Source organism: Sceloporus undulatus, chromosome 2 (assembly GCF_019175285.1).
Source record: "Sceloporus undulatus isolate JIND9_A2432 ecotype Alabama chromosome 2, SceUnd_v1.1, whole genome shotgun sequence".
Classification (NCBI taxonomy): domain Eukaryota; kingdom Metazoa; phylum Chordata; class Lepidosauria; order Squamata; family Phrynosomatidae; genus Sceloporus; species Sceloporus undulatus.
Genome location: NC_056523.1, coordinates 234,523,816 through 234,542,016, shown reverse-complemented (window position 1 = coordinate 234,542,016; position 18,201 = coordinate 234,523,816). Strand labels below are relative to the sequence as shown.

The 18,201-nt window shown below is 39.0% G+C and overlaps 1 protein-coding gene across 1 annotated transcript in view; it reads left to right on the top strand.

Annotated features, from left to right (window-relative positions):
- Positions 1 to 1,765: 1,765 nt before the first annotated feature.
- CCDC171 (coiled-coil domain containing 171) overlaps positions 1,766 to 18,201 on the top strand; it is a 191,982-nt gene continuing 175,546 nt past the window's right edge. The window contains 6 exon segments of the mRNA XM_042453977.1: positions 1,766 to 1,897; positions 3,351 to 3,524; positions 5,773 to 5,899; positions 7,288 to 7,462; positions 10,822 to 11,012; positions 12,962 to 13,093. Coding sequence (XP_042309911.1) covers positions 3,484 to 3,524; positions 5,773 to 5,899; positions 7,288 to 7,462; positions 10,822 to 11,012; positions 12,962 to 13,093 — 666 coding nt within the window. The 5' untranslated portion in view covers positions 1,766 to 1,897; positions 3,351 to 3,483.

Genomic DNA, 18,201 nt, shown 5'->3' with positions numbered 1-18,201 from the left:
GGCTAAGATGAAGCATGCATTTACATTTATTTGAGACTTTAGAGCATTAATTGCCAATGCCCTACATATTTATTGAATGTCCTCCATTATCAGCAGAACTAAGAAGTATGACTTTACACTTCTATGAGTGTTTTTAGCTTTGGCCATGTCCTCCATTTTCTTCTTGAATATTTTCCATTCTGAGCATGACTGAGAAATGAATTTACATTTCTAGGAGTGTTTTGAGCTTTTATTTGGTCATGTCCTCCATTGTTATTGAATTACCTCCCTTTTGAGCATGACTTAAAACATGAATTTACATTTCTGGGAGTTTTTTTTTGTGGGTTTTTCAGGCTGTTTTTAGCTTTTATTTGATAACATTGTGCATTTTTTTCTTGAATTTCCTCCCTTTTGAGCATAACTAAAGCATGAATTTACATTTCTATAAGTGTTTTTAGCTTTTATTTGATCATGTCTTCCATTTGTCTTTAATTTCCTCCATTATGAGCATGACTCTAAACCATGAATTTACACTTCTATGAGTGTTTTTAGCTTTTATTTCATCCTGTCCTCCATTTGTCTTGAATTTCCTCCATTATGAGCATCATTAAAACATGAATTTACATTTCTGAGTGTCTTTAGCCTTTACAGTATTTGGTCATGTTCTCCATTCTCTCTTGAGCATCCTCCATTTTGCAGTGCACTGTCCTCCTTTGTGGTGAGGACTTCTGCTCACCTTACACCGAGGGCACATCTACACTGCAGAAATAATACAGTTTGACACCGCTTTAACTGCCACAGCTCCAGCCTAGAGAACCCTGAGATTTGTAGTTTCTTGAGGAACCATAACTCTTTGGCAGAGAAGGCTAAAGACCTTGTAAAACTACAAAATCCCAGGACTCTATAGAATGGAGCTGCATCACCTCAAAGTGGCATCAAACTGCATTACTTCTACAGTGGAGACGCACCCAAGCGCTTATAGAGCTGAACCCTTGACATTATAACAGTGGTCCCCAAATTGTGCCCTTTCAGGGATTTTGGACTTCAGCTCCCAGAATCCCAGGCTATTGACCAACATGACTGAGGCTTCTGGGAGATGAAGTCCAAAATCTTTTAAAGGACACAATTTGGAGCCCACTGATGAACTCTTTATAACAGTGGTCCCTAAACTGTGCCTTTTAATAGATTTTGGACTTCAGCTCCCAGAATCCCGGGCTACTGGCCAACATGGCTTAGGCTTCTGGGAGTTGAAGTCCAAAATTCCTTAAAGAGCACAGTTTGGGTACCATTGCTGAACTCTTTATATTATAACAGTGGTCCCCAAACTGTGCCCTTTAAGAGATTTTTGGACTTCAGCTCCCAGAATCCCAAGCTATTGGCCAACATGACTGAGGCTTCTGGGAGATGAAGTCTAAAATCTCTCTTAAAGGACACAATTTGGGGACCACTGATGAACCCTTTATAACACTGGGGCCCAAAATGTGCCTTTAAGAGATTTTGGACTCCAGCTCCCAGAATCCCACGCTATTGGCCAGCATGGCTGAGGCCTCTGGGAGATGAAGTCCAAAAAAACCATCACTGAGGCAATGCGCTAGTAGCGCTTAAACGTTTTTTTCCCCTCAGGGCGGCAAAGCCAGCGGGAGCAACCGCCCCGCCCCCTTTGGAACGCGTTACGTCACAATGCCAGCTCCATCCAATGAGAAGCGGCGTTCTGGAGCCGGAAGGCGGGATGCAGTCTCTGCGTTGGCTACAGCTCTTCCAGACTCGCTTACCGGAAGTAGCCGTTGCCTGAGCAATTTCGGGAGGCGGAGGGAGTGGCTCGCTTAGACTGTGAACCCCTGGGTCCTAGTGCCCCCTCTTTAAAACAAACTCTTGGACCCAATCTTGTTGCTGCTCCTCTTAAGCAAAGAGGAGGAAGGTAGGGATGATGATGATGATGATGATGGTGATGGGGCAGGGATTTGCTGGAGTAATTAGGAGATTAAAGCAGGGGATTAAAGGGGGTGGGTCAGTTTGAGTGTTGGATTATGATCCTAGTACAGTACTGGGTTTCCTTGGCAAGGTTTGTTCAGAGGGGCTTTTGCCATTGCCTTCCCCTGAGGCTGAGAGAGTGTGACTTCATGCTCAAGGTCACCCATTGGGTTTCTATGGCTGAACCAGGATTTGAACCCAGGTCTCCCAACATTCAAATCACAACACTTCACTGGCTTTCAGAGGGCCTTTGCATTCAGCATTTAAAAGCACTGTAGTGTCAAATGCATGCTTTCAACATAGTGCAGGGTGTGCATTGACATTTCTAGCTCAAAAGCTCAAAAACACTAGTATTGAAAAGAAATTATATATATATATATATATATATATAATACACTAAAACAAAACACTCATAGAAGTGTAAACTCATGCTTTAGTCATGCTCAAAATGGAGGGCATTCAATAAAAAAATGTAGGATGTTATCAAATAAAAGCTAAAAGCGCTCCCAGAAATGTAAATTCATGTCTTAAGTCATGCTCAAAGGGGAGAGCATCCAATAACAATGGAGGACATGGCCAGATAAAAGCTCAAAACACTCCCAGAAATGTAAATCCATGTTTCTTAGTCATGCTCAGAATGGAGGACGTTCAAGAAGAAAATGGAGGACATGATCACACAAAAGCTAAAAACACTCATAGAAGCTATAAACAATGATGCATCTGACACCGCTTTTTAAAGCGCCGAATGCAAAGACCTAGCCCTGTTATTCTGAGACTTCAGGGTGCAAAGGCACCTTTCAAACCTACAAATCCCAGGATGTTATACTATAGTGTGCTACAGTGCGCAAATTGTGCCAGTGGGATTTTGTAGCACTGGCACAATTTACTGTAGTGTGCGGCTTCGTAGACCTGAGTCCAAAACACACTGCAGAAATAATCCAGTTTGAGACAACTTTAATGGTCCTGGCTCAATGCTAGGGAATTCTGGGAACGGTAGTTTTGCTGAGACATTTAGCCTTCTCTGTCAGAGAGAGCTCCGGTGTCATAATAAACTAGGGTTCCCAGGATCCCCTAGCACTGAGCCAGGGCAGTTAAAGTGGTCTCAAACTGGATTATTTCTGCAGTGTGTAATTTCTGGCCCTTACATTTGAATTTGGCATGTATAGGAAGGGGAAGCACAAGGAGAGTTGAAAGCTCTGCACAAGGAATTGAAATTGGTATCATGGGTGCTTGCTATAGGTTTTAGTGGTTCACTGGCCAATAGGAATGGGTTCTGTACTGTTTTAATGGTCGTTGATTCTGCCCTTATTAATAGCTCATTATCTGTGACTAAAACTGTCTTATCACTTCATTAAGATATGGATATATTTAAAGTGACAACTTACATATCTGTATTGTAGGTTTTAGCACGACCTCAAGATGTATGGGAACAACCAGTATTTGAAGCCTTCCTTTTGCTGCAAAGAATATTAATCATGAAGATTACATTCATTCTTCAGAGGATGTAGATTACAAGGCAGAAGATTGGTTGTCATGAATTCCCAGGTCAGTTATATGGCCCCAGAAATGAAAAGGTGAGTTACATTTCTTAATTAAAATAAAACCCAGTAGTGTGTGTGTGTGTCTAATCTGTGAATCGTTGTATTTGTTTAGTGGGATTTCAATCATTTGATATATCTTAGGAAAAAAAACATATGCGTTGCTTTTGGCTTCATCCAATTGTTAGTTCCAAGAAGAGGAGACCCACTGAATCAATTATGTTTCCCTTGGCCTGTTACAGACTGCCAAAATAAAGCTGCTTCAGGTCTCTTTGGAAGTATGCTGTTTAAATTATGTATGGGTCCTAAGAGTCCGGAGGTCGCGCCAAAGCCACACTCCATTCCTAAGCACTGGAGTGCAGCTTTGGTGCAGCTTCTGGATTCTTAGGATGCATGCATCATTTAAACAGCATACCTCCAAAGAGACCCGAAGCAGCTTTATTTTGGCAGTCTGTAACAGGCCCTTATGTTTTGATAACCATTTAGCAAGTGAAGCTCTCATCAAACTGAGACTAGCAATTGAATTTAAGCGTTTGTCAGAATGCTCAGCTATAGGAAGAATATCTTGGCACAGTTACCTCCCCAGAAGCTCTAGGGAACAATTTGGATTTTAAAAACTCAAACAATTTGGTAATTTTATTTAATTTTATTAATACTATTCAGTGACTACCTCACACTCCTTACCCATTCACTGTCACAACACTTTGTGAAGTAGATTATAAACGTCCAAATTTTACACATGATAAGGCAGAGGAGGTTGTGAGTAGTCCAAGTATCTCTGCTAAAATTTCATTGAATTCCTGAACGGCACAGTTCCATTGTTTAAGAAAAATAAACTGCTAACAAAGAGACTGTAATAAAGTGCACTGGACATAATACTATGGCCACAAACCAACGCAAGCTTCAGCCCATTGATTTTAGAGGCCTTAATGCTGCAATCTCACGCACACTTATTTGGAAGCAAGTTCCAACAACTTCAGTGGGATTTGCTAATGATAAGCATGCATAGAGTGTGTCAAGTGTCTTTAAAACAGGGGTGAGAATCTTGCAGCCCTCTAGATGTTGTTGGACTGCAACGCTCTGCATTCCTTGCTGATGGCTATGCTGGCTAGGACTCTGGGACTTTTTAGTTCAACAGCGTTTCAAGACTCACATGATTCCCGTACCAGAACTAGGGCAAAAGTTAGATTTCCTAGGGTTAAGGTTTATCAAAGACAATAGAATTTAAGTAACTGTGTATAGAGCTGTTGTATTAGTATATGCTGGAATGTGGTCTTTATGAGTAATATGGTACATTGCTTTGATGTGGCTGCTCTTATCATTAAGAATTTTAATATTTCTGTTCATCTTATTTTGTTCACAACTAAGAAACTTAGGCCAATTCCATTTAGGAATCAGAGGCCTGTTACAGACTGCCAAAATAAAGCTGCTTCGGGCCTCTTTGGAGGTATGCTATTTAAATGATGCATGGGTCCTAAGAGTCCGGAGGTCGCACCAAAGCCACACTCCATTCCTAAGCACTGGAGTGCAGCTTTGGTGCAGCTTCCGGATTCTTAGGATGCATGCATCATTTAAACAGCATACCTCCAAAGAGACCCGAAGCAGATTTATTTTGGCAGTCTGTAACAGGCCACAGTGTATCAGTGGATTTACACTGGTGTTGTTATACCGTTTTTTTTCTACATTCACATATTTTCTGGCTGTCTGATGCCATAGATAACTTCTTAAATAGTCATCAGCAAAATCCCCCCAACACTGTTGGTAGGAATGTGTGGACCTTCTGTATGGTGAAAATAGGTGATCATTTATTGCAGGGCCAGAAATTGTGTGGCTCTCCAAGGATGCTGGGACTTGCAGTGAAAAAATATCTAGAATCACCATAATTCCCATTCCTAACTTACTATAGTTTTAACAAAAGAATCCAGTGGAGCTTCAAAAGCTTACATCATATATATTTGAGCATTTTGATTGGTCAATAAAGCTGTTTTGTGGGTGATGGATGTTATTGTACTTTACTTTACTATTATGGTTGTTACCTAATATCCTCTCACTGCATGGAATTCCCATTATCTGGAGTCTGCAGCCTAGCAGTGATATATAATCTCATCTAGAATATTATTGTGGTTGGGAATTTATACAATGGTTAACTTCTCTTTTTCATTGTAACTCATTCTTATATATTTTGACTTATTTCTGAGTAAGGATTGCTATATTAGTTGTTTGAAAAGACAAATCTCATATGATTGAAAGTGTGGTAGTTAAATGTTCTTTCATTTTGAAGCAGGCAGTCTGCAAAGACATTCCCATACAATCACAGTGAGCTGGACATGGAATCTAAAGAAGATTTGAGAAGAAAACTTCATCAAGCCAAGAAAGAGAAACTGGATATAACTGCTAAACATAATGCAGAGGTAAGTACTCTATTTGCATGCAGAACACATTTATGCACACTGCTTACCTTGTTGTGTGATTTGGTACTGTCATTGTTGAACCACACTTGTGCTACCCCATGTCTACAACTGGAAATTTTTGTATAAAGGAATATAGGAACACCAAAGTATTCTTATTTTTTGTGGTTAAAGAAATAGGTATGTAAATACAGTCCTTTTATAAAATTTAATGTTATAAATTAGAATTTAATGTCCAGCTGCAGTAGGTAAGTAGTTTAGTTCTCTTTCATAGGCTTATTGCTGTCATGTGCCTTCAAGTCTTTTCTGACTTACAGCAAATCTATTACAGGGCAAAAGTTTGCCCATTCCTTCCTCTGAGGCTGAGGTATGGTGACTTACCCAAGCTTCGCCAGCAGATTTCCATGCCTGAGTGGGGGTTTGAAATCTGGCCCTAAACAGACTGGCACTTTGGGCTGGCATGGGGGTGGAGTTGGGGTGTAGCATCCTCATGACACATGGCCCAATTCTGCCCCCTAGGGTGCTGTGATGCCGCTCACTGCTCCACACAGCGTGTGGCATCACTGCGCTCCTCCAGCGCTGCATCCATATGACTCAGCGCCAAAGTAGTGCTGTATAGCTCCTTTGTGTGCCCTGGAAAGGCCACACTGGGGCTGCGGTATGCGGTTGTTGCAGCCTCGACCCGACTGAAGAAGGGGCGGCTGGAGACTGCCCCTTCAGGGGTGTTTGTACAGCTCCTCTGTTCTCCAGAGCTTAGTCCACCACTCAAACCACTACTGTACAGTGGCTTTCTAGGTTTGCACAGAGTGAAATCCAAGGTTATTGGCCTTAATTCAACACAATGTTGACATTTCAATACCATAATGACATAGCTTCCTTCCCCTTAAATCCCCCATGTAGGCTGTGGAGCAGGGTTTCAACCAAGGTTCCTTAGAATACTAGAGTTCCAAGATATATTGTGAAATAATAAACTTTTTTTTTGCCTTGTAGATATAATTTTTAGGACAGGAGATTATCAGTAAATTTCAGGGTGGGCAGAGTTAAGGTCTTTCAGTATCTTAGAAACCAATAAAATAGATGTAAAAATCTTGCATGTTAAATTGATTTTCACCAAACTTCACTGAACTGAGTTTCCTCATTGTTATTGACATGTCCTCTAATTCAAGTGTGATTAACTAGAGACTCTCAAGTTCTTGGACTGCAGCTCCTAGAATCCCATATTAGCATAACCAATGGTGAGGGATGATAGAAGTTGCAGTCCAGCAACATCTGGAATAGCCACAGATTCCCATTCTGTTTAAAATGGTTTTCAAATTACACACTCTCAAATAGAGTGTTCCTTGAGTATTGACAAAGTTGTCTGTTGTTGGGTATACCAATTCCTTTTATAGCTATCAAACTATGAAAGCCAAATTGCCAAGTTACGAGCCGAAGTTGAGAAAGGGGAGGCAATTCGACAGAGCCTGGAGTATGAACTTGCTCTTGCAAGGAAGGAAGTTGGCCTTGAACGGTGTGAATCTGAAGACAAATTAGGTGAAGCAAACACACACATTGAACATCTTCAAGGTAAGATGTAAAGCTCATGCTATCAATGAAGAATGGCAAAACACAGACTTTGCAATATATGTGGACATACTGCCATAGTGCCTTTTGTTTGTCTCTCCAGTTTCTTATTTCACCATTTAAATATCCTGTATCCCGCATAAAATGACAGACACCTACAGGAGTCATGTTTTCGCTGCAAATATGGCACATATCTTTTAAAGCTGTGAGAAGGGCTACAGATGTTCTTTCCATGTTTTTTCACTAGTCTGTTTGCTCACTCTCTTTCTGTCAGGTGTGGTAGCAAAAGCAGAACCCCATTTGATTTAACATCTTGTCTACAATGCGTGCTTGTTTTCTGGTATATGGGTAGGGTGCAGACCCAAGGGTGAGCCTCATTCCCAAATTGTTCTGTGTGGGTAAAAAATGTATTTTTCTCCCAAATGTTGAGTAGCATTTCCCAAGCCTCTGTATGGTTTGTGTTGGCCATTTTGCCACAGCTTCAGGTGTGTGAGCCCCTATTACCTTTTAAAGGCACTTTTTAAAAATGTTGTTGTTATTGTGTGCCTTCAAGTCGTTTCCAACTTGTGGCAACTGTAAGGCAATCCTATCATGGGGTTTTTTGGGGCTGAGAGTGTGTGACTTGCCCAAGCATAGCCCTTTTTTTCAAAATAGGAAGTGGCTGAACTATTTTTTTAAAGGGCTAAAAAGATATGGAGGATAGAGGAATGCCTCAAAGTGACCAGTAGCGACAGGAAAGAGTGGGTTAAGTGTTGGACTACAACTTTGGAAACCAGCATTCGATTCCCAGCTTGGCGATGAAACCCACTGGGTGCCCTTGGGTGAGTTATATGCTCTCATCCTCAGGGGAAGGAAATAGTAAACCTCTGCTGAACAAATCTTGCCAAGAAAACCTTATGATAGAGTTGCCATAAGTCAGAATGAAATGACTTCAAGGAACACAGCATCAACAACAACAATCCTCACTTCAGCTTGGTATGACACTATTGGCCATTTTGAAGAAATATTTTAGTCCTCCAGAATTTAGGTTTATGTGTGAGAGGTGACACTAGAACTGTCATCCCCACTGTATCCGGCTTTTCAGTGTCCCATGGGAAACTATGTGGTGCTCAGTCTCTGCCAGTTGGCCACACCAGCCCTAGAATCTTTGGTGCACTACTTGTCTTTTCTTTCTTTATGTTTCTTCCCTCTTTTTTTATATCCTTTGCAACATAAAGGTGCGTAAGTATTGGTAAGACTCACATGGGCTTAATGTTATACTCATGTTTATATTCATGAAGGCATTTAAAGACCTTTTATGAACTCTTTAGAATCTGATTTAAGATTCTTTTTGTTTTTGTCTGTCTCTGACTCTTATACACAGCCATCACAGCATCCTAAAAATGTAAGGCAATATCTAAGACATCATTCTTCAACCACCTTGTAATATTGCATAAAAAGGCTTTGTATATATGGAAATACTCAAATTACAAGCACTTCTCTATTAGCTGTTCTTGGGATAAATCTCAAACATATTTTAGTTTCTAATTTGGAAACAGCACTCAGCACTGAATCTTTAATACTTTGCTGCTCTGATTTCTTCCAATGTTTAATGCCTTTTTTTTTTCTTGAGTTGCTTTAAGAGTTCTCCTTTTCTCACTTATAGATTGCTTGGGGTGGGTGTTTTAATGCCTGCTTTGTGGAGATGTTAAGATCTGATGACTGGAAAATTCCCCTGCGGTCTTGGGGCCTTGTTTTCGCTTTATTTTCAGGAAGGCATTTGGATGGTGACACTTGATTTATAATTTCCCCTCTGGATGTATGTGTTCTTTCTTTCATTTTTAAAAAAAACCCTTTATGTATTACATATGCTTTAAATGACTGGAAATGCAATGCAAGTCCTTGCATCTCAAGCTCTGTTTGTGCCTGTGCTAGCATTTGTGAATTGAAGTCTTGAGTACTTCCTGTAATTTCACAGTGGAGCAAAGTACATAGAAGTAATTATAATTGGAGGTTTCAGCCCAACACAGTTGCTGAATGCTTGGCTCCAGGCAAGAATGTGAAAAATATCTCTCCTTCTGTTACTTTCCCCACTGTCACATTCAGAATGAAAATCCTTTGGTGCAAGACCAATGTTTCTTTGCTTGTCAAAACTGTTTAAAGACCTGTGTATGTTTGTAGTGCTGGCATTATACATAATAATGATCTTACTCTAAAAACTCCTACTTTGGATAAAATGTCACTATTTTAGGACAGTTCTTGCTTGTTTTTAAATTATAGGCTTTATTTTTCCCCATCAGATAAACTTCAAAGTGTAAGACAATGAGAAACAGCCTATGAATCACCCAACTGAGGCCTCAGCACCCTCCAGATATATTGAACTGCAGCTCTTATCATCTCCAGCTAATATGGCTTAGCTGTGCTGGCTGGAAGGATGAGAGTTGTAATTCAGCACATCTGAAGGTTGGCAAGTTTGGACAGGTTAAAATAGATTATTCCTCCCTACTTCATAGAGAAATAAAGGAATCCATGTAGAAGGAGTACCTAACATCATTTCCTGTCCACTTTTACCATTTGAATAAGGACTTGCCACTCTGAGACTTTCAGTACAGCATTTAGAGGGTGTAGATTTTTAATGATTTTGTGGTGAGATAAGCAGGGTTTAAGGGGGACATTTTAGAAGATCACTTAGGGCAATAGTACAAATCTGGGCTTTTTTCCTTTTTGGCCATGTTCATGAGTGATCTAAAATCTACTGGCTGTTGTGACGGCCTGCTCTCTTAGAGCTCTCACACTAGATATTTCAGATCCCACCACACTGGGACCAACGTACGTGATGACCACCAGCTTCCACAGGATTCTTCTCCTGTCTTGACCTCAGAACTAATTCTCTAACCCATGGTCCTCCCACTGACGTAAGGCTATTTATCATTAAGTGTTTTTACTATCCTTGGTAGTGTGTTTTGATGTTAATCAGAAATCACTTCAGGCCACTCCTTTGCGAACAAAAAGAAAATACAGCGGGTCCTTGGTATCTGCTGGGGTTTTGTTCCAGGTCCCCTTGTGGATAACAAAATCCGTGGATGCTCAAGTCCCCTTAAATACAGTAGCATAGCAAAATGGTGTCTATTACATAAAATGGAAAACCAAAGCTGGCTTTTTGCCGGTGCAAAAAGGAGTGGCTATTTGCCACTCCTTTTTCTGCCAGCAAAAAAGCAGATTGGAGGCGCAGCATGCAGTTTCCACAGCCCCAACCTGGCTTTGTCAGGGGCAATTTGAAGCCACCCCTTCAGGATGATCTGTTTCTCCCCTTAGACTGCTTTTAATATTTTAACATTACCTTCTTTTCAGTTACTACTTTGTCCTGTATCTTTCTTCAACAGCAACGGTCAGAGCTTACCAGCAGAAGCTGAATGAGACAGAGAGAAGCTATCACCTTGCTAAGCAGCACTGGGATGAAAAACAGCAGAGACTCATGAGTGACTTATCAGAAAAGGACCTCATCATCAGTACCTGTAATAATGAATATGAGACACTTTTGAAGGAGAGGACTAAACTGGACAACATCTTGAAGGTGTGCCTTTATTTGAGGAAAATATGAAATCAAATCCTTCTCTACCTGTTCCCTTCTCCTTTTTCTTCTCCATAGTGTTTTTACTACTTGTATTATTAATCGGTTGTTCAGCTGAAAAAGGCATTGAGAGAGGTTTAAGAAATATCAGTAACAAATCTTTTTTTTTTGCCTTTAAGCTTATGGCCTGAAATACATAACACAAAAAGAAAAGAATCGAGAGAGTGAAGGGGAGAAAAGGACTTTTCAAAAATAGTTCAAACATTTTCCTTCCCCTGACAGGGAGAATGAAAGCAAACTCCTTGCAACTTCTCTTTCTTTATCCACCATATAGGATCATACTAATCTTTCCTTTGTGTGATGTTCATCCTCTAAAGAATGAGTGGCCCTGATTCTCCAAGTAATGGGTGAGGCCATAGAGTGCTACCTGCCAACTCCTAGTAACATACCACACCTTTGCCAGGGTCTCATGCTGTAGTACCTGGTCTCCCAAACAAATCCCCCTTTCATCTTCACAGTTCATGGAGGAGAGGTAAGCTGAGAGATGGTGTATCCTATACTATACAGTTACAGTAGGTGGATGCTACCTTGATTGCCATGACTCCATCCCACAGAATACTGGGATTTGTATTCTGGTGGAGAATTCTCTGGTGGAGCTGTAGTCCACTCCCCAGAGCTCTCAGCATCAACACTCTCTATCAGTGCATTCTGAGTACTCCATCAGACTAGTACAAATCCAAAGATTCCGTAGAATACAGCCATTAATGTTAAAGTAGTATTAATGTGCTATAACTGTGTAGTCTAGATACTGTCCTGTTAGGGCCATTTTACCCCTGGTGGGGGGAATAGGGACAGGTATCCTGACAGTTGAAATAGAAGACAATGCAGAATAAATGCAACTAGTGCTGGGAGTATTATTTTCTTAATTACTAGTGTTCTTTGTTCCTTTCTGCAAATCTATAATATTTCCTCTGTATAACATGTAACAAAAACTGATTGTTAAAATAGTAGACAACAGGTCTAAGGACTGATTCCATAGCTGAAGGATGTTCAGGGGACATTCTATAAGCTATTGAAGAAACTATCAGTTTGGTAAACCAAAGCTTTTGGAAAAGTTACATAGCTATTAGGAAGACAAAACAATTGTTCTCTCTGCATCTGAGTGAAGCCATGGGTATTGGGAGCCAGCTTCAGTTTTGCCCCATACAGCCCCCAAAGGAGATGGATGGAAGCAAGGCCTGCTTGATAACTTTGTCTCATGCATTTCAGTTTTAAACTACTGACAGCAAAACTGTGCACTGGTTAGGGGTGTGTGCCATCTTGTGAATGGAAATGGTTTTGCAGGCTTCAAATACACAATTACTTTTAAATCACTCAAAACCAATGAAAACATTTTAAAAGTCAAATAACCAAAGGGATATAAGTTTAAGGTCTGTTTTGTAGACATGTCAAGGTTCACGTGGCCAGATTTCCTGGTCTTGTTGCTATAGTTCTGAGACACTCATTTGCTATTACTATTATTACTGTTATTACAATTATTGATAATTGTATCAATAATTGTAATAACAGTAATAATAATAATAATAGCAATATTTTATAACTCATTTTGGTCAGAATATTAACATTCTGGTTATTCCTAACATTGAACTATAGTACTGTATGGTGCCTTTGTGTGCACGGTCTTTGGAAAATGTTGACTATAGGATAAGGCATCCCTATGGATTATGTTCCATAGAAGTGAACCAGCTACATTTGTCTCACATGTTTTTGAGCATTCATTGGGCATTGGAACGCTCTCCATATACAGCTGAATACACAGGCAAAGAAAGCAGCAAAGGCAGAATCAAATGTTTATGAGACACAATTTCTGGCTGGCATTTTCAGTTTCAAGAGTTTATTATGCAGCAGCTATAATTTTTATTAAATTGAAGTTCAACTGTATCCATATCAAGGAGACCCTGGACCGTCAGAAGGAGGAGAAGTGCATGATAGAATCAGAGATCAGGGAGGTGACAGCAGAGGAGTTTAGATGTCAGGCAGAGCTGTGGAAAGGAGAAAGGAATGAACTCCAGTTTCTGTTGCAGGTATTTTTGTCATGTTAAATGATGGTCCTGTTAATGCAAATTAATTGTATCTGTATTATAAGTAAAACATAGTATTTGTTTAATTTTTAAAATAAAGATAATAACTCAGGGGTGGGAAGCTTCCAGGGGTCTCTTTTGCTCCATGGACCTCTGCACCCCCTCTTCGGGCGTCCTTATACTCCAGGACCCTCCCAATAACAAACATGTTTTCTAGGGAGCATGAGTGGCCATATTACTCAATTCCCCAACCCCTGACCTGTTTAAATGGTCTGTATGGGGCTTCCCCCCCCCCCCAAACTGGTCACTTCTTGTTTTGAAAAACAAAACAAAAATGTTCCTCACAGGCCTAAAACAGGAATGGGGAAAGAATGCCCAACTAGGCATTCCACATGGCCTGATTAGTCATGGAGGGGGCTTTTTGCAGGGTCTCCAAATGTCAGGAGGGGGCCTGGGGCTTCTGCGTGGACTTGGCTGATGGGTGCATCTGGCCACATTTTGCCCATGCCTGCATTAATTATTATAGTCTTAATGTGTGACTTAGCTTTTGTGGCACTATTAAAAGAACTTAATTGGAAATTGATACTGAAAGCTGATGTTTTCTTAGTTTTAGAATCAGATAGTCTATAATGACTGCTGTTACTCTCGTTCACTCTGTTTTGAAGTACCAGCCATGTTTTTCTACAGCCATACATCTCCATATATGGTGCAAAGATTTTTTTTAACCTCCAATGGTTTTGAATTGTAACTTCCATAATCTTTGACTTTTGGCCATGTTGAAAAGGGCTGCTGCAAATTCTGGTCCCAAAACATTTTAGGTCCTTAGTGTTTTGTGGGTTTTTCGGGCTACGTGGCTCTGTTCTGGAAGAATTTATTCTTGATGTTTCACCCGCATCTGTGACTGGCTTCTTTCTCTGAAGGCTGTGAAAGCCTTCGACGTCACATTTTAGGTCCACATTGCCTAGCTGCCTTGTTCTATATATTTTTATTGGGATGCTCTTTTAACCTAGGTGCCAATATGGCTTAAAACTGTATTAAACAAGCACGGTTTTCTTCAGTTTTTTATCTTGACGACGTCCTGTTATACAAGTATGAATGCTGAATTCTTTAGTAGTGAGATTTAGCTACACTTGTATTTAAAATATAACAGATGTAGATTTTTACGTTTAGAAATGTGAAACATCTCTAGTGACGTTTCAGACGTTTTGTTTATTCAAAAATATTGACTTCTGTTACATGTGAATAATCAAGTCACAAGCTTCAAATGAAAGCTCATATCTATGCCATTTAAGAACAGATGACAAGCATGTCATTCCAATGTTAGCCAGAAAATCTTTGGAGATTAGACCCGGAATTGTCTGTGAAAGACAGGAATGCATCCTTGGAGCATTTGGAGAATATTGCCATAAATCAGTGCTGACTTGCTAGCACATGATAACACTAGGTAGTAATCTGGCATTTTTTAAAAACAAATGCCACAGTATGAGTCTTTCTCTGAAATGCATTTCTCTGCCTAGCTTTTTTTGCTAAAGGAAAAGTGGAAATTCTATAGCAAATGCAACAGCATCATCTTGTGGCCAACAGCAAAGCGTTGCATGTTAGATTTTAAAGTTTATTTGTAACAGCTGGGCTTGGAATTCAGTTATGCAGGAATCCCAGAACCATTTTTAAGTTTGGTGGACTCAGCATTGGCAGGCAAGTCATTATTAATTTTACCTACTCACCTATCCCCTTTTACACAACATTGAAAACACAAAATACATTGCATTAAAATAACACCCACCAGCAGCTGAAGCAGGAAACAGACTATGATGAAAGCAGTGGCAAAATAATGAATAAAATAGATATAGATAAATATAATATGCCATGTAAAGGTAAAAATAGGTTACAAGACCCTATTAAGGGAAAGCAAAGTGTCTTAAACATCTTCTAACCTAATCTGTGTGTGCTGCGTGCCTTCAAGTCATTTCTGATTTATGTCAACCCTAATGTGAACCTGTCATAGGGTTTTCTTGGCAAGTTTCTTCAGAGGGGGGTTGTCTTTGCCATTCTCTCAGGCTGAGAGAGTGTGACATGCCCAAGGCCACCCAGTGGGTTTTCAAGAGCTTCACTTTATGTAAAACAATTTGCTGCATATAAGGACATAAGGATCTCCTTTATATTATATCAGACCTTTGGCCCTGTACTCTTAAACTCTGACTGGCAATGATTCTTTATAATTTCACACAGGAGTTTGGTTTTTTTTTAAAAAAGTTCTTATGCTCTAATACTGAACATATGCTCTACAAAACTTATGCTCTACTACTGTGCTAGAGCATAACACTTTCAGGGATTTGTTTACTAAGGGAAAATGTGATTTCAATTATGTCCAACTTTTAGGATCAAATTTTTGATGGCCTAATACTCTGGTGGGTTTTGTCTGTGTGTGTCTGTGTGTGAAGGAGTGTGCTGTTAGAAAATTTACAGTAATATTGCTATGTTAGTGAACAGAAAATGCTTTTAGCAAACTGAATCTCCAGTGAATCTTTTTATAAATCACTGGGTTCAGGTCCTGTTACTTGTGTTAGTTGGACAAATGTTGCTGGTGAAGCTCTTACTAAATGTAATGTTTAATTCACATAACTGTACTTTCACCTTTTTCATGATGACATCCTTGTGGATTTTGAGTCCCAACAGGAAAGATCCAACAGGTTTGGCTCTTCTGAAAACTAAGCTTTGCCAAACCTGTTTTTTCTTCACTCCATCATATTTGGGGAGTTGCATCCCATGGTTTCACATGGATCTTGCATTGTGGTTATTGAAATGGAATTGTTTCATATGAGAGAGAAAGAGAGAGAGAATTGGTCAGTGGTTTCTAAGACACCTCTAAGTTCTGATGGCTATCACTCAGGAGCAGAAATGGGTGACATTGAGCCTATGGGGAACATGCTGTTGCCATCCTTTTTTCTCTCCCCAAATTTACTTAAAACCATACTTACTCTTCTGGAAGCATGATTTATCTTAAAACTGCATTGCATATCCCCCATCTCTTTTTAAAAGAAAGGAGGGGGTTTGAAAATGGAAGTTGACTGCCAGTTTCATCTGTGACTCATTGTGGGTATTGGAGGAGGGGGGCAAACTTTGCTGGGGGGAAATTCTCCCTAGACTTTCTGCAATTCCCAACTGCTGCTTTTTGGGTGGGAGGTTGACATGAGAGATGAGATGAAAGAGATGAATCAAAGGAGAGGTGAGCTGAGCCAGATAAATACTGATTTGAAAAAAAGAATTTAAGAAAGACCTGAAAGATGAATAAGAGAATGTCTGAAACTAGAACTGAAGGATATAAAAAATGTTAACTCAAATTTTAATGGATCTGCAGCAGATGAATGAAAAGTTGACTTCTTTGGAAAGCAGGACAATGAAATTAGAAGAATTTACTGAAACAAGGATTGCAAGAATAGAACAGGATTTGGATGCAATGATCCTTCTCAAATTAAGAGGGAGAGAAAGGGCTATAACATTTAGAGGTACAGTAGAAGAGCAGAATGAAAATATCCATGGAAGGATAGTGGAAACTTGTGAGATTTACTGGGAAGAGAATATATATATATATAAAGTGCATAAAGTCTTCAGATTGGATTCTTGGGTTAAAAGAAAGAGGGAATTGCCAAAGATGTGATATTCTGTTTTGTGAGAAGACAAGTAAGAATTGATGTTCTGCAATTATATTAGAGGGATAGATTGATTTTGGATGGGCAAGTCATCCAGATTTTTATAAATATACCTGCAGGAATTTTAAAAAGAAGAAAGGGTAGTAACTGCATTACAGACAAATTGAAGTGTTCATGGTATTCAGTTCAGATGGGAAAATTTGGAAGGAGTGGCTTTTTGATTCAAACAAAATAAAATTGTTTTAAATGCCTACTTGAAGGCTAAAATATTTAATGGAAAATGTGGGAAAGACCTAGAGCCCTATCAGAATGAAAATGGAAAATAATTCTCAACATAGTTTAGGAGAGGAAAGCAATGGCAAAGAGAGATGAAGAGCATCACAATCAAAGACAGATGATATGGAAAAGGACTCAAACAATTCTGATGCCTCATGGTTGAGTTTAAATTGTGTCTCATGGAACATTCATGGAATGAATTCCACTCAGAAAACAAAGCAGATATTTAATCATTTAAGAAAAATTAATTTAATTTACCTTCAGCAAAGATGAGAAATATTTGGCAAATTTAAAATTTCATCAAAATCCTTCTACATTATGAATAATAAGTAGAGAGGAATAGTGATTTATGTTAAACAAAATTTTCCTGATTAAAAAAAATTGCAGATGAAAATGGAAGATTTGTAGAAACAGAAGTGTTACTTCAAGGATTGAAAACATTAACAATTTCAGTATATGCATCATCTGGCAAAATCATCTTTTTATGATCAATTGACTGAAAAAATGCTAGACATTTCTTATGAAAACTGGATTTTTTTGTGAAGATTTGGAAGCCCCAAGATTGATAGAACTTGAAAGAAAAAAGGAGAGAATCAAGGGAAGTTACCAATATCTTTTATTTTATTTTATGTATAATTTGGTTGTACAATGTGCTTGGAAATTTAAATAGGAAGGTGCTTGCGATTATACTTTTTATTGTGAAAGACATAAATGTTTTTCAAGAACTGATATGTTTTTGATTTCAAGAACACTTCATAATATAGTGAATAAATAAACAGATTTAACAAATAAAAATTCCTTAAACTGGAGGTTAAATGAAATTCTGTTAGAAGATAAAAATGTTGTAAAGAAATAAAAGAAGACTTTAAAAGACTTTTTAAACTATAACAAATAAAGGAACAAACATCAAAATAGTTTGGGACGCCAGTAAAGTTTTTATGATAGGCTTTTTCATACAGCAAAATGCACAATTAAAAAGAAGAATTTGGAGATAATTTAAAAAAAGGAGGAGATTAAAAATAAAAAGAAGGAATTAACAAAGATTCCATTGAAACAGGAACTGATGAATGACACTAAGCTTTTACAAAAACAGAAACAATGAATACAGTTGCTGAAACTGAGGGAAAAAATGAAATATACAATATAAAAATATTTTGAAAATGCCAATAAGCCAGAGAGATGGCT